The following is a 16,832-nucleotide window of genomic DNA, read 5'->3' on the forward strand; positions in this document are numbered from 1 at the left end:
TGGTGTTTGCCATGCTAATCTACCCTGGAATCCATCACCACTGAACACTGCGTTCTGCTTTCAGCAGAGGTGGCTGCCCTGCACTGCTCTGCACTGCAACATCATCATGCAGGCAGATTAGATGTAGCGTTTTCTTCACCCTATACTTTCAGAGAAAGTCTGTGAATTTTTTCTTGTACTTAATGTGCCAAGAATATTCAAAGTAACAGTGGTAATACTCTTGTTCATTTCAGGTATTTCTGGAAAACACAGAAACCTTTATCAGGCAAATAGATTCTGTGAACTATATCAACTTATTTTTCACAGAACTGAAGTGAGTATAATTCTGCAAATGGAACATGCATGTAGTCAGTGGGGGTACATAATTTTGTCAAAATATTGGCAGGTCTTCAATGTGGGTGCACAGAGTCAGAAATCTGACATGTTGAGTCATAAAGGCCCGAGTAAACTCAGTAGTTTCAGAGACAGTGTGTCTTGTTGAGAATTCCAGCTTGCAGGCAGCCACTAGATTTTTGCAGCAAGGAATTAATACATTGTCCGACTGCTTTGACTTGTCTTCTGGTTTGCTGTCCAGCAGTAAATGAGAACAGAAAGTTTTGTTCCCACATAAAGAGGAGCAAGATGGCACTGCTTATCTAGAGCCTGAGGCCAAGATACTTGCTTGGATTTCTAAATCAGGTCCCCTGGCTTCTTTCTTAAGGTTGAGTGATGACACTCTAAGGCATTGGTAGCTTCAGGACTTCTGAAGCTTGCTGAAGTAAGTAATTGTATAGGAGCTGGAGCTATCACGTTGCTGTTCTATTTTATTTTCAGTTTTGACCTGACCAGAAATAATAGCAAATGTCTTATTTTTCAGAAGTGCTCAGTGGATAAATCCGTACTGGATTTAGTAGCAGACAGTTGTATCTTGTAAATCTTGTTTACTGGTTGGGGTTTTTTTGTGCAACTGAAGTAGTTGTTCTGACCATTGCTTGTGTTTTTTTAATGCCTCTCTTGGCTGACAGTCAATTGGGACTGATAAGAGATTTTGGAGAGCTTTCTGGTAGAGTGGCAGGCTGTGTGTCAGTACAGCATGACAGCTATTTTATTGAGTAGTAATTTTCTACATGCATTTGTATTTCTTAATGTTATTGTCTTTGTTCTGGGTTGTCTGATGGACACTGCTTTTATTCATGTCATCTGTTTTTATTTAGAGAAGAAGATTTCACAAAGAGCATGTACCCATCTGTGAATGGTAGCAGTAATACCCAACCACGCCAGCATTCTGATCAGAAGAAAGTTAACCTCATATGTGATGTGTTGAGGGTTGCCATGGAACACATTGACCCTCAAAAGTGAGCACTTTCTTCTTGTAGGTGAAGGGAACCATTAGGGAGATTTCTAGTAAGTCATTGACAGAAAGCAAAGCTGTCTTTGACATCAGTTATTTTGCTTCAGGTTCTCTGAGATGAACTTGTGCTCCACAAAACTTAGGTATACCATACCTTCCTTCTGCTGAGGATGCTGTCCTGGAAACCACAACGTCTGATAATTCCACAGATAGCAAAACAGCATTTTACTACCAGAATTAAAATAATAGATGCAGGATGCTTATAAGGGTTCAAGAAATAGAGTCTATTTAGGATCAGTGTGGTATGGGGGTGGAGAGACATGAGCAAGATTCCCATAGCAGTGGGTTGCTGACTGTTTGAAGCAGCTGGCCTTTTGCAGAGGTCTCAGCTGTTTCATTTGAGACTGAATTGTTTTGTAAATCATCAGCTGCATATTTCTGAATTATTAGGTTTTTGGTAGCCATCCTCCTTGGATGAATCAACACCAGACAAGGATAAAAGGTGGGAAAATGGGATAATAACAGTGTTTAGTGAAACGGTGTTAAACTATGGGCAGCTTACATGTTAAACAGAGGATAGAGGAGCAGCAGGTGGTAAGTTGCTGCTGAGCCCTGAGAATTTAGACACTTTTCAGCAAACTGTTTCAGAAAACAAAGCATGTCCTTAGCTGGAAAGCTGTTTTGAAATAGTAACTCTGAAATGTATCAAAGTAAAAATAACATCCTACAAAGCTTTCATTTTATAAAATAGGCTATTTTCATGCCAAATTTCCTTTTGAAAACTGTCCAGCTATCTGAACTTTCAGAGAGACGTGTGTTCTCTTCATTATGCTGGCTGGCATGGTAAGGAAGTTCATTGTACTCAAAACAAACCTCCAGCTTTGTGACATGTTTGAGGAGTCATGCTGAGTAGAAAAACCTTTCTGGTATATTCTGTTCTTTTCCCATGTTTCCTACCTTCCTTTAGAAAGGTCTGAGAAGTTTCTTTTTTTTTTTTTTTGACTAAAACGTAAATTAGAACTTGCAAAAACCATGCTAAAAAAGGAATAAGCAGTGTTTGCCTTCTCACTTTTTCATTCACTACTTCTCTTTTTTTTTTCAGATACTGCCTATCAATACTAACAGCACATGTAAAGAAAAGTCCACCAGAACTGGAAATTGCTCTCCAGAAGGTTCATGATCTTCGAGGTTTTGTATCAAGAACTCAAAAGTTATGAAAATGGGTGGTTTGCAGGAGATTTCTGTTAAGGAAACTTCCCTGTCCAACCATCCAAGAGCCACTGTGGCAGTCACATTCACACCACCTGAGCTGGGACTGAAGCCCCTTTGCAGCTACACACCCCACACTCACACAGTCAGAGCAGGTTTCCTTACCAACTCAACCCCAGGTGTCCCACAGGAGAGTCTCAGATGTCCAGATCCTTAAAATAATTTACTCTTGGTGCAATAGCTAAATAACAAAATAACAACTCAAGCCGGTGCCTCTGAGAAGGGACCCTGAACAAAGGACCCCCTGGCCTACAAGGGCTTTTATACCCTCACAGTCTCTCCCCACAAAAGTATGGTGGTCCTCAGCTCCTGCTGTGTCTCCAAGAGTCTGGTCTCGTGGCTGGGCCACAGGTCCCCAGGCCCAAAGGGTTGGCAGTTCACGGCCCCCAGAGCTCAGCCTGCAGCTCCCACTGCAGCTGCACACCGAGCTGCCTGCACTGAATGTATTCCTCAACACTTTCATTTGTTTGCATGGCTCACCCAGAAAATTATTTTAAGGTGACTGTTTATGGAGTCAGCCAGAAAACAAATGTATTTGAAACTTCTATGTGTTTAGGTACAGCAACGTATCAGCTAAGATATGCTCCTGTACATGCCCTCAGCTCATCCTTTTATCTAGGTTTGTCAGCAGATACCCCAGAGTTGGACCTGTTCTTGGTTTCCAGTTGGAACTCTGGTTCTCCAAGCATGGGATAGGGAGTTCCTATTCTGGGTCCTGGTGTCTCAGGCTGGCAAACGTTTATTTTGTGCTGATGCTTCTAAGTTGTCACAGTTGCACATTTAAGAATTTACTGTGCTTGGGATGGTTCTTGAAGTTGCCCAGGAAAGGCAAAGTAACCCCTTCTGCAAGACAGAATAAGCTGCTAGTTTGAGGGTCCCTGTCTGATGTCAGGGTTGTGCTTGAGGATGCATCCTTCCTTCACATCAGGGTTCCACTGCTGGTGGTATAACAGATCATATCATAGCTTCTTTATCTTGTTACAGAAAGCATTACTCCAGATATCAAAGCCGTGAGTGCAGAAGAAGCACTGAAGTACCTGCTTTTCCTTGTGGATGTCAACGAATTGTATGAGTATTCCTTGGGGACATATGACTTTGATTTAGTCATCATGGTGGCAGAGAAGTCTCAAAAGGTCTTTGCTTATAGTTCCAGCGAAGGAACTAATTTTTTGCTTTCTCAGAGGTTCTTTGGAGTCTGTAGATGAGAGTGCATATTCTGTTAGTAATGGCTCTCTACCCAGGCAGGATTCCAGTTGCTCAGAAGTCCTATGTGTGCTTGGGGTGGTGCTCAGAAGCTGTCACATCTCTGCATCCCTTATTACTTCTTGAGCACAGCTTTGGAAACTTGTACTCAAGGTGAAATGGTGTTCTTCTAGAGCAGTGGGGCAAAATACCTCTGGGGAAGGGAGGGACTGGTGTCTCAAGTGTTGTGACTGCATGCCTTCCATTCCCAGCTCTGTACTCTTGCCATTCTTGCTTATTTAGTGGTGCTCATGATAGCAGTGTGTATCTTCACACAGGTTTAATATGAAGTCTCTGAGTGGAAGTGCCCATCAGGATCTGCAGAGTTTCCTAATGTTACAGTAAAGGCTGCTGTCCATCAGTTAGAACACCCCATTCATGTTAATGGGTTTTATGACCTTTGGTGTGGGGGACATCGATCAGCTTTATGGCTGAAAATTTATACATGATAATATCTAATAGTAACTAATATCTGATATGACATAACAGCCTTGAAATTTCAATGTCACCAGCCTTTAGATACTGCCAAAGTCTATGTGGGAGGCAGGTAATTTAAGTTAATCATTCCTGGCAAGAGTACATATACAGAATTGATCTCTGAAATTACTTATATTTGGAAAGCAAAAAAAAAAAGCCTTTTTTTAGGGTATTACATATTTTCAAATATGGGACACTCTCTTGGTAAGGATGGCGGCAAATAAGGATTTTAACATAGTAGCTCAACTGCAGTTCTGACTATTCTTTGTAGGACCCAAAAGAATACTTGCCCTTCTTAAATACCCTCCGGAAAATGGAAACCAATTATCAGCGATATACAATAGACAGACACTTGAAGAGATACACAAAAGCTCTTGGGCACCTCAGCAAATGTGGTAGGTGTCCTAAGGAGAATTTCTGCAGTGTAACATTTTAATTTTGGATAGCCTTTTGAGTAAAATAGCTGAAGAAAGAGAAGGATTGCACAAGGTCATCTTCCTTCCTGGTAATGCATGGTGAACTTCTGCTGCATGCTTTTTGAATGGTAGCTTGGTGCAGGGAGTGATCATGAAGCATAAGTTTTGTTTTGTTCCTGCTTAAGTGACTTGTGCCCGGTTGGTATCTGTGGCAAAAGCGGAGCAAACCTCAAGGAAGTGAACACCCTGCTTTTACAGTAGTAGAACAGATGCTTTTTTGCTCTTCCACCCAAGCACCTCTAGTTGCTTTTTGATGTAATGAACCCAGACTGTCTGGGAAAGCTGTGAGGGCTGTGTGCTTTCTCTTTTATTTTTACAAAAAGTACATTATTTCTGCAGGTCCTGAACACTTCTCTGAATTTCTGAACTTGGTGAAGGATCAGAATCTGTATGGTGAGGCCTTGAAGCTGTACCCCTCTAGCACTCAGGAGTACAAGGTGTGTAAGCATGTGTCACTGCAGTGTCCATGCTTTTCAGTCTCTTATTCAGGTATTTGCATGTCCTCAGCACTTTGCAAGAGGCCAGGAATGAAACAGCTGCTTGTGTGCAGGTTCTGCAGGTCATTGCTCTTCCAGTGTTGTCTGAGACACTCCTCTGAGATGATAGCTGGAATGACTATTAGGACTAACCCTATGGGGCCTGGTCATTGAAGGACTGGCTGTTATTTCTTTGGTCCCATGACCCAGAGAGCTCGTGGAATTCCTGTTTCTTGTGCTGCACTATCTTGTCGTGTGCTGATGAATTTCCATTACCACAGAAAGACTTCTTCCTGTCTTGACCTCTGTCTGGCTTGCAGATTGTGTGGAGACGCTTTGTTATCTTTGAACTGTTCTGAAAAGTGCTATAGAGCTTGGGACACTTGCAGCTGTGCTGTTTTGTACTATGTAGTGTCCCTTGTTGGTTTCGGTATTACTGAAGAACTTTAGTTTGCCCAAGGCTGAGATAAAATATAAATGCATTTAATATAATTTTATTTAGCTATTGTAAATACACAACACAGAAGCCTTTGTAAAAGGAGTAGTTTGAGTAAGAGGGGAAATATAAAACTTGGTCTATTTGCAACAGAGTGAAAGCAGAAAGGACTCTTTACTCATGAGGGACGTCTGTTCCTGAGTGATTCATTGGGAGTCTTCTATTATTCCTTTCGTATCCTTCAAGTCAAATCCACCTGCCCCTTCCTTATGGAGCTAGTGAGCTTCAAATAGCCTGTGCCCAGAAGTACAGGGCTTGCTTGTTCCCTTGTGCCAATGTTTGCCTCCTGAAGTAAGTTGGTTCAGAGAGACATTCTGACAAAAACTGCTCAGGTGAGTGGGGAAGAAGGGTCTGATTTCTTGCAGTATTTAGTTTACCCGGCCTTTGGTTTGGAGAGTTAGGTACCTCCCCGTGTCACTTGCTTTGGCCCTGCAAAATGTCTCCATGTGCTGATCATCAGCCTTTGGCTTGATAAAAAGTTTGAAATGAAGTAGAAACATTGTGCCTGGAAACCCCTTGGAGGAGGGGGTTGTAGGCTTTTGTTGATGGGCCCTTAATATTTACTAACAGAGGACTGCTACAGCTTTACAGCTAACTTGTTATTTTTCTTCCTGCAGGATATCAGTGATGCATATGGGGAGTACTTGATTCAGAAGCAGCTGTATGAACAGGCTGCGTTGATATTTGCTCGTGCTGGCACCTTTGCCAAAGCACTTGATGCTTTTCAGAGCAGTGGCAGCTGGCAGCAAGCCCTGTGCATGGCATCACGGCTTGGTTACACACAGGATGAGCTGTCCAGTCTGGCACGGAGCATGGCAGGTAGGCCTTGAGGGGATGGAAGTGTGCAGAGCAGAAGTGGCTGTTGTTATTTATGGTTCATTTTGGTTTTTTCTAAAACTCAGTGAAACCCTCAGTATTCAGCAGCATTTTTCTTAAATGAGAACAAAGATCCCCTGCTTCCCAAGGATTTGTGCAATCACCTTTGTTTCTCAAAAGAACCTAAATGTGTTGGAGCTGTGTTGGTAGGCACCCAGGAGTTGCCAAGCTAGCTGTGGCCTTGGCTGCCCCATGCTGACTGCTTCTTGAGTTGTTTCCTTGCAACTGGTTGCTAAACTGCTCTTCCAAATTGCCTCCTTGGTTAACCTCAGGGAATAGACATGCTCTGAAGTGTGTGACATTACTGAGGCCTCTGGACATCACTGATCCAAGTACTGTGCCTAATCACAGATCTTGAAAGCTATTGGATAATTCAGAGCTGCATTTTAATGTTTTCCCCTTAAAGACTGCTAGCAGCTAGGACCACGTGGTACATGTAAAACTCTGTGCTGTCCTGATGCAGGAGAAAAAGGTAGCTTGTCTCAGAATTTGTGCTCACTAGCGCATCTCAGACTGCATGTGTGAGATGTGTTGTGGACCTGGCATATATTGCAGCAAGAGAAATGGAGCACTGTCCTGACTTTAGCCTTACCCAGAGTTCGAGTTTATGAAGGGCCCACTTAACACAGTGGGAATATGGCTTCTGGGAGTGTAGTCTTCCACAGTTAGATACTACAGTATTTGCTTTTTTTCAATCCTTCATGTCTTGCCTTTATTACTTTTTTCTGGTGCCCTTCTTAAATTACAGCTGTAATTTAGCAATTGAGTGTGTGTGTGAGCAGATAGGAAGTGCTTCAGTGAGTGGGATTTTCCTCTGCTTTGTAGTTTTGTGGCACAAAATCTAGCTGTTTCTGAAAAGCTGAAACTCCGCTTTTTCTTGTAGGAAAACTAGTTGAACAGAGGAGGCATGCAGAGGCAGCCATACTCCTGGAACAGTACTCTCAGGTAACATATCACCCTCGTGTCTGTGCCCCAGTAATACCCTCTGTCAGGTAGATACACCATCTGTGTTTTCTCTATTCTCCTGCACCATATGTGACTCCATGCATGCTGACAGCAAAACAGTCTATGCCATGGGCTCCCTTGGGGAGGGCAGAGCAGGTCCAGGTGATGCAGTGAGCAGGGTGGGGATAAATGCTGTGTCCCTGAGTTTTTCCACTCACGAAACTGCCCGTGCTTTGATATGGAAACCTTTTGTCTCAGACAGCTGAAGCATGAGGGCTGGAGTAAGGAAGACAGAGTTCTAGAGTTCTAGTTTCCCCTTACTGTGGGAGGAGTAACATAGTTGTGGTGGGTTTGTGGTTTTTGTTTGCTTGTTTGGCTTTTTTATGTCAACACTTCAAAGTACCTGGCATAGTAGTGTTTTGCTGTCTTGACTGTGATGCTGCTGCAGAGAAGTATACATCTGAATGTGTATTACTAGCATCAGTAGCAGCCCGTGGTTGCTCTTTCCTTCTAGGACTATGAAGAGGCTGTTCTCCTGCTCTTAGAAGGGGCTCTTTGGGAAGATGCTTTAAGGCTGGTAAGACATTTCAGAGCACAAGAATTGTTGTGGAAAGGAAGTACTTGTTTAGAGTGCAAGAACAAAGGGATGTGATCTGGGTTAGATCCTTAAATAATACATTCTTTCCTTTCCCTAATCCAGATTCACAAGTATGGTAGACTGGATATCTTGGAGACCAACTTGAAACCTGCTATTCTGGAAGGTGAATCTGCAAAAATCTGATCCCTGTGCTATAGAGGCTAAAGAAGGTCTTTACTGGGTCTGAGGGAAGTCTCAGCACTCCAGTACTGGAAGCTGTGTGGAAGCTTTGCTTCCACCTAACTGATGCATCTCAGTGAGCTGCGTTTGGCTCTACTCAATGCATATCGAAGCCCTGCAGTGTCATGGGCTCTCTTTAACTTAGTCAGGCTCCTTTTAAGCTTCTCCAGAGCTCACAGTCACAAACTGAAAAGGTGTCTGTGTGTGCATGTCCATGAACAAGCAGGACAGTCCTGGTTCCAGAGCACATGTGGCAGCAGGGCTACGAACTAGGAAAATGGGTAGCAGCTACAAGTTTTGAGTAGTTCTGAGGAAAAAAAATACTTGGTAGCTGTATTCTCCCATCCAGAGAGGATGTTTTGTTACCATTATTCGTTGTTCTTCTTCTCAGATTATGGACTTTATTAGTTTAATTTTTTTTCTTTAGTTTAAATCTAATTAATGGAAAGAGACTTAGCCACAGAACTTTCTGGTCTTTGTGTGTCAGAAACAAGACTCTTCTTCTAGAAAACACTTGTATGGCAGGTTAATTCACTCCACATCCAAGTGTATCTTGTTTGGTGGTCTCCTGTGTTATAAGCTTTGAATTTCCTTCTACTTGAGTCCTTTTGTGTGCTCTGTACCTGACTTCTGAGCTTCTTGAGGACTGTGCTTGTGTAAAAAATGCTTTTCTGTTTCTATTGCACAAATGTTGATGTTCTGATTTTCTCAATGAGCAGCTCAGAAAAATCAGCTGATCTTCCTAGATTCTCAGAAAACAGCATTTCTTCGCTATAAGAGTCGCCTGCAAGTGGTCCGAGAGCTGAAGGAGAAGGCCTGTGAGAGCCTGCAGGGTTGGTATTGAAGTGCATATGACTTTATCCTGCATAAGTAACTATGATCATCTTTTTTTTTGTGGTTTCCTTTTGCTCTGGTAGAGCTGTGCTCTCCCCCAGCTCCAGTAGCATCTCCAGCAGCAGAACAGCACTCTTCTCACACCCTGCTCATACCATACTTGGAGTGTGGTTGTTTTGCCTCCCTTATTCTGTATTTTCAGTGCTATCTTGTGTAACAGCTTTCATGGGATCAAAACGCACCTGAAAGCTCTTCAGAATAACACAGCATTGTCTCCACAGTGCCATCTTGGCTGGGTGAGACAGTGCTCTGCATGTCCTTTGTGCTGAGTACCTGTAGCCATATTCACCTGCCAGCTCACACAGGCTCAGGGGATTTTTCTGAAAGCAGAATGCTTTGTCCTGGTGCAGATCTGCTGCACTGAGATTGCCATCCCTCTGATTTTGCTGTTCAGTACCACTGTTCCCACCAGGGAAGAGGAGCAGTGTTGTTCTCACAATTGCTGTTTCTTCTCGTGTGCTGGCTGAGTGGGATTGAGAGCCATAATGCTCCAGAACACCAGCAGGTAGAATGAATCTGCCCAGCAAACTACATTGATCACCCAGAGAGATAGCTTGAGATAGCTTGAAATAACTCTCATCTTTTTCCATGCTGTGACAATTGTTACCGTGTTTTGCAGATTATGACGGGCCAAATTGCCCAGAATTGGAGCTTTTCTCTGAAACCAGCAGTATTGTGACAGCCAGTGACATGAACAGCAAATATTCACACAGCAATTCAAGGATATCAGCGTAGGTATCTGCCTCCAAATTAGGTAGTGACTATTCTGGCATCAGCATTTGGCAGGTCAGCTTGCTCATGCTTAGAATGCTCCTCCTTGCAGCTGTGTGTGCCTTGAAGCTGCTTTAATTACAGGCATTTCATACTTATTTTAACTCCTATTGGAAGGGAAAGAGCAGAAAATGCCAGAAGCTACTAGTGCAACTGAGTGCCCAGCAGAGGAGCTGTGAGCACAGACTCTGGGCAGGATCTGGCTCTGTGGGTGTTGGGCATGTTGCCAAAATAGCTGGCTGTAGAAAGCTTGACACAGAATACAGGCAGAGCCTCTCAAACATTAACAGCTTGTGCGCATGACTTGTGTTCTTTGTCCCTGGTTCTGCACTTGGTGTGTGGGGGTTGCTGCTAAATCTCATACCGATGTCTTCCCACAGCGGGCATCTGCGTTGTATTTGTATTTAAGTGCTCTTAAGAATATGGGCTGCAGTGTGGGGTGTGGGGTGTTACAGGCTGGTGTAGTCTGTGGGACCACTTCTGAATTCCCAGCTGAAATGTAGAAAAATACAGTTGTGCGAAAATTGTGGGCTTTTTAGAGCACTTTTTTTTTTTTTGCGGACCAGATGTAAAGAGAAAGAGAATGCAGCCTTAGTATTCAGCACACCTGTGCCAGCGTGTGCTGATCACTTGGGAACATTATACAGCTAAGTCTGGCCTATGAATTAAGTTGCTTTCCTGTGATAATGAGTAAGAGGCTCTGGAGACAGCAAAAATTAAAATGTGCACACACAAGTGCCAACCCTGACACCAGTGTTTCAAGTGGAGCTCATCTTTGCCTGATAGTGACTACTGCTTGGTGCTTGGAGTCATGCTTTAACCTTGCTGGAACACAGAGCAGTCTTTTTTGTGGTAGAGAAACAGTTTGACTCCTGTCTGGTGTTTCAGACCACAAAGGATATGGGTTGAGTAGCACTGAAAACTTTGTCACAGTGCTGAAGTTTACACACAGTCCCCTGTCACTGTAGCAAGTAAGGACTTGAATAACAAGTCTCATGCACACTGTTGATGTTCCTTCAGACTTACCCTGTTAACAGCCAGTCCTGTTGTGCATCCTGTAACTGAGTGCACTCCTTTTCAGGCGATCCTCAAAGAATCGGCGCAAGGCAGAGCGTAAGAAATACAGCTTGAAAGAGGGGAGTCCTTTTGAAGATATTGCCCTTCTGGAAGTCCTGGGAGAAAATGTTCGTGCTGTTGAGTCTGTGAAGGGTAGGACACTTGGTGGTCTTAATCCACTCTGCTTGTGAGGACAGCTGAGGCACTGTGCCCCCTCTTTTTCTTATTGTGTGTGTTGGAAGGAAAAGTTGCCTGGTCCGTACAACTATCTATGTTGAACTTTGGTTTAGTTCCTCTGGCTCTGTGGTTGGAAGAACATGTGATAGTGTGAGCTCCCTGCATTTGAAATTTGGGAGCAGAGAAGCGAGGCCTTGTCTGTCTGTTTCGCTACAGGTTTGTCCTACTTTTGTACTCCGGCACTGTGGGGGCTGGATAGGGACAGAACGAGCTCTGAGTTGCCACTCTCCTTCCTATGCACTGATAGCAAAGAAATGCAGCTGTTTATTTAGCATACCTGTGTTAATTGCTATTGCTTGTGCTTCTCTTCCCTCCTGCAGGAGATGTACACATCCTTCTGAAGCAGCTTGTGCTCTTTGGTTATGATGAACAAGCTGGGGCACTGCAGCAAGTCCTGGAAGAGGTTTTGCAGTTGATGGAGACCTCAGTCCCAGAAATCTGGACTCCAGACCTGCAACAGAGCTCTGTCGACCTGGTCTGTGCTCATCCACAATACCTATCACACCTGCTATACAATACCAAGTGTTTACCAGTATTTTGTATTACTCAGCAAGAGCCCAGAATCCTTCCCTGGCTTTCAAAATCTGGTTTGCTTTTTTTTTTCTGTAGAAGTTCAGTAGACATTCTGTGCAGTATCTGCCAAGTCAGTACACACTAGATGTGTACAACAGGTATAGCCTACTGTGTCCTTGCACTGAATGCCACTTTGGACATCCTGAGGCTTGTGTTACCTTGTCCTAGTGGTGACTTCTTTTTGTAAACTTTATTTTAAGCCATTTGTAGAACATGGAAACACTGTTTTCTCTTTTAGGCCTAATGGTAGAAGTGTTAACATAGCTTTTATGTACAAGAGTAGTGGTTGTTCAACCTGGTGTTGTGAAGTGAAAAGCTACCAGACCAGTCAGTTTAGTCTGAACCAGTATATCATAAGGAGTATATTGCAAAAAGAAGGCTTATGTCAGATTTCTTAAGCTTCAGCTTAATGCAGAATAAGGAAATCACTAAGACTGTACTTAGTTCCCTTCCAGAGTAAAAGTCTTTATTTCTAATAAGTGATTTCTGAGCATTCACAGTGAACACAAGATGTTCCCCAACATCTTCTCCCTAACTGCTGATCAGCAGGACTCGTAAAGACAGATTAACATTCTTCTGTATGACAGGGAATTGAGACTCCCAAAAGAACTTTAAATATTGATGGTGCTGTAATGAAATTAGTACTGCCAAGTCATGACATTTACAGGGCTGTGAAGCAGTCAGTGCTGGGATAAGGGTTCTGTGTCCTTCAGAGCTGTGCGAAAGCAGTTTTCTTTCTTCCTCTATGTTAATTTTTCTGAGATATTACTGGACTTGATCACACATTCCTGATTACATTGTACTCTGAGGTCTCCTGCAGGCAGGTGCTTCTGCTTTTGGACACTAACAGCAGAATTTCCTTTGAGGGTATCCCTGCTCTTAGCCTTGCTTAGTTCAGGTTGGAACATGGCTATTGCTTCTTATTACAGGCCTTGGGACCCAATTCAACTGCAAACAGCATTATGGCTGCCTACCAGCAGAAGAGGATGATGCCTCCTGTTGTACAAGGTTAGTTGAGGCTCTGAGTTAGGTGTGGATGTGAAATGTCAGTGAGGTTAATGGGCTTTGAGGCTCTCCAGCCATTGCTACCTGCCAGCAGTTGTACCAGTTATTCAGCTGTAGGCGTTTCTTGCTTTTCTTTGTGGTGTACTGTCCTGCCTCATGGCAAGTGAGCAGCCATCTTAACAAGGTTTATTTATTCCGAATTCCTGTGCTAAAACTGTCTCAGTTGTGCTCCTGGCTTCCTGTGTGTGTAATGTCAGTCTGTTGCAAGGGAATTGAAAATCTGATTTCTTAAGGAATGTGTTAAATAGTTCTTCTTGTAACTTACCTGCTGAATTTTTCTATCTGGCTTTGGCAGTCAGGCCAGGGTCTTGACCAGGGCAGGCTACAGCCTGTCATGTCACTTTGCCATCTTGAAATTCTTGCAGTTAATGCAAAATTAGGGCTGAGAGACTTAGCAAGAGCTTGTCCCAACTACCCTGTCTTCCTTCTTCCCCACTAGTCCTACAGTCTCTTCCCCTGCTAGTCCTGGAATTGCCTGGGGAAATCCTCTAATGAACCTCTAGATGTGACTTGCCTGTTGCCACTTGCCAGGGCTGGCTCCAGAAAAAACCTTGTGGCTCTTATTCACGCCAAACAGAGAGAGCTGGCTGTTGTGTGTGATTGCCCAGTGACAGGTGAATGAATGGAGTTCTGCTTTGTGACACTGCTCGTTGCTTCTTCTTTCTGAACAGTAACAATAACTGAGAGGGGATTGATGTGCCCCGGAGATTTTCTTGTGTAAGCAGCTCTGCTGGCGGCACTCCTCTGTGCAGGCTGGTGATCAGTCACTAAAGGGAAATTATAGATGTTGAGAGATTTCTCAGTGTCCTTTGATGTAAAGAAAAGTGAACTAAGTAGTTGACAGCTCTTGTAGAACCTGTATTGCTGTTACCCCCTGTTCTGACACTTGTTCCATTTGCCTTCCAGATCCAGATGTACTTACTCCACCAAAATTCAGTAAAAATCTACAGTGGAAACTGCATCTTCTGCAGTAACTAAAAGCCAAGGAATCCCTGTGAACTCTGAACTGTAACTTTTCATACAAGTTCATTATATCTTTACAGAAATTGTTGTTGTCCTGGCTTGTTGTTGTCCTGTCCTGTTCTTAGGGCTGTGCAAGTGAAGGGTCCCTCCACCTGATGCAGCTGTGACTGTGACCTCTATGGTGGCACACTCATGGAGACAGCCACTCACATCTCACTGCAGAGCTGGTTTGTGAAACTGGGGAGCAAAAGGGTGTGCAGCTCTGAGTGCTGCTGGCTGAATCCATCTCCCACCACTGTCCTCTCCCTTCTGGATGAAGCAATCCCACCAGAATGGGCTGTTTTCTCTGCCATCACTCCCTCCCATGGATGGGAGTACATGCCGTGATGACAGGCCACATTTTAAGCACTTCAGCCTGCTGTAGATCTCACCAGTAAGTCTGTACCAAAAGCAAACTGTTGTAGTTGCTACACAAATTAACTGTTTTCTCTGCTGAAGCTGGATGTTGCTAATACCAGTTTTTCATCAATATTGCTTTGTTACATCAGAGTGAACCCTGCAGTGCCAACAGCCATTGCTGTCCTGAAACGGTGCTCATTCACACCAGGGAAATCTTAGGCAGAGGAAAACATGAATAAAAGCAGGGCAGGAGGTGTCAGTGTCATGCTCTGATGGGTAATACTACCTCATAATTACCTAAGTAATTATCTGAGTTTAAAGAAGACGGACTAATGCTGCTGTGTGGCACTGACAGATCAGCAGCTGTACCCTGATAATGCTGCGCACCATTGCAGAACTGTGTCATCTGGAAACTGGTCTCGTACCTAAGAGTTAGGTTTCACCCAAGAATACTTCTGTAATCTGATGCAAGCAGTAACAGCAGCAATTCTGGGAGCAGAGGAAGAGGGCAAGGCTGGAAAACCTTTCAGTGGTAGCAGCCCCCTCTGAGTTACTTTTGGCCCAACAGCTGCTGTGTTCAATGCAGGCCATTTCAGGTGCTGTGGAAAAATGCCAGCAAAACCAAGGCATTTCCTGTCTGTTGGAAGTATTTAATGACAAAGTAGTGACCTGTGTTCTTACTGCACGGCCTTAGCACATCCAGTGCTGCAGATCAGTGGGTTTGTGCCTTGTATCAGGATGGCCATTTGGTCTTGTGCCCTGTGTGTTGTGCTGGTTTGGGATTGTTCGAGTGGAGTGGTAAAACACTCCTTTGTCAGGGTGAAGCATTGGAGTGCCTCTTGTTTCCAGCTGTTCGGAGTTATGTGGCCTGTCTGGGTGGTGTGGGGATGACTTCAGGCTGTTGTCAAGTACTGTGACTACACATTTAGTAACTTTACAAGATAACATGTGATGTCTAAGCTAGCATAATCTCAGTGATGCTACATGTAACATAACCTTCATGGATAGGGAAACACATGCAAAGTGTCATGGCCCCTTTCCACCGCAAGAGCTGAGGTTTTTCAGTAAGAGTACATGGATAAATAGGACTGGTGGGCAACAAGGACAGCAGAAATTCTTCAAACTTCATCTCATCATCTCTCTCCTTATCAGTGGTTGGACACTGACACCAGAACAGCATGGCATAGTCCTCCAGCTGAATCTTCACTTGCAAAATACACTCCAAAGTATCTTGGGCACAGTTTCAGTCCACCACTGCCATGTCTTACTGGCTGATGAGTGTTAAGGCTATGTTGCTATTCTGAAGTTCTCTTTCCAACAAAGATGTCTTTTTGGTTGCTCTCAGTCTCCTCTATGGGCTTACCAGCTGTGCATGGGAGGATGTGGGAAGGCCATAGCTTCCCTGCAAAGCCACGTGAAGTAACCTGGGCCAATGTCTACAAATGCTGCTTTTGTTTCCCTCATGGCCCTGAGGCTGCCCTGAGTCACAGACATGAGCTGACCCTTGTGGCTCCAGCTACATTTAACTGTGAATCATGTGGCTTTCCCTTCTGGCCTGTGTCTGCCATGAGAAGGATTGTGGTTCTCGAGCATTTGCAACTGGTCTTGGTCCAAAATAGTTCCCATTGCAAAACATCAGCACTACTTCATCTCTGAGGCCAGTTGAAGCCCTAGTTTGTATAAAGAGTGAATCCACAGACTGGCAGTGCTTTTGTTATTGTTTCTTACTCTCTTTAAGTTTTGCTTTCTAAATTAAGGCATATTATTAATAATGTCAGCAAAATCTTAAGTGTGACTGGTGTTTGAAATTAGGCCAGAGCCAACCCCTCACACTTACTGTACCCCATTCTGGTGAAAGATGAATGGTTTAAGAAGAGATCTTGCAGAATGATTCATAAGAGAACAATAAATATTTTAAAGACCAGAAAAGTGGGAAACAGTGAGGTGTTGCAGAATAGTTTGAAACAAATAAAGAGATATCACAAACAGAGATCTGGAATTAGATACTGGACACTGCACTTGGCAATGTTCAGTAAGTTTTATTGAACTTAGCTAAATGAGCTAAAAATGTGTCCTTTAGATGAACTTAGCTCATTATAATGTGAAAGCCACGCCTCTAAAGCTTAGGTTACCCACATCCAAGTGAAAACGGCTACCTACTGAACATGCACAATAAATCTGAAATGCTTTGTACCTTTAAATTGAAGCAGGCAAAAGACTGTCCAATAGCTATGAAGTAGGCATGCATTTAGAAATTGGGTAACTCCAGACTTTGGTATTTTGAAAATACAAACACCCTGCTTGGCTGTAACTGGGTGTGCTGGCTCTGTGGATTCACCACCCAGCACCCATCTCTGCGCTGACACGAAATAAACTCGTTTCCTTGCACACCAGGTGAAAGAACCCATTTCTGGGGACAGTTCCATGACAGGAATGTCTTTGTTCTTTTCCAGCAGCAACAAGTTTACTA

The 16,832-nt window shown here is 43.7% G+C and overlaps 1 protein-coding gene across 1 annotated transcript in view; it reads left to right on the forward strand.

Moving 5' to 3' along the window:
* Positions 1-14,046, forward strand: part of ELP1 (elongator complex protein 1) — a 31,134-nt gene extending 17,088 nt beyond the window's left edge. Inside the window, exons 21-36 of the mRNA XM_032674895.1 lie at positions 234-313; positions 1,194-1,334; positions 2,433-2,518; positions 3,584-3,732; positions 4,590-4,713; positions 5,134-5,231; positions 6,384-6,585; positions 7,526-7,587; positions 8,102-8,164; positions 8,288-8,348; positions 9,124-9,237; positions 9,918-10,029; positions 11,151-11,278; positions 11,683-11,837; positions 12,865-12,943; positions 13,907-14,046. Of these exons, the coding sequence (XP_032530786.1) occupies positions 234-313; positions 1,194-1,334; positions 2,433-2,518; positions 3,584-3,732; positions 4,590-4,713; positions 5,134-5,231; positions 6,384-6,585; positions 7,526-7,587; positions 8,102-8,164; positions 8,288-8,348; positions 9,124-9,237; positions 9,918-10,029; positions 11,151-11,278; positions 11,683-11,837; positions 12,865-12,943; positions 13,907-13,974 (1,722 nt within the window). The 3' untranslated portion in view covers positions 13,975-14,046. The remainder of the gene's footprint in view (positions 1-233; positions 314-1,193; positions 1,335-2,432; positions 2,519-3,583; positions 3,733-4,589; positions 4,714-5,133; positions 5,232-6,383; positions 6,586-7,525; positions 7,588-8,101; positions 8,165-8,287; positions 8,349-9,123; positions 9,238-9,917; positions 10,030-11,150; positions 11,279-11,682; positions 11,838-12,864; positions 12,944-13,906) is intronic.
* The last annotated feature ends 2,786 nt before the right edge of the window (positions 14,047-16,832 follow it).

The sequence above is a fragment of the Chiroxiphia lanceolata genome, chromosome Z (genome assembly GCF_009829145.1).
Source record: "Chiroxiphia lanceolata isolate bChiLan1 chromosome Z, bChiLan1.pri, whole genome shotgun sequence".
Classification (NCBI taxonomy): Eukaryota; Metazoa; Chordata; class Aves; order Passeriformes; family Pipridae; genus Chiroxiphia; species Chiroxiphia lanceolata.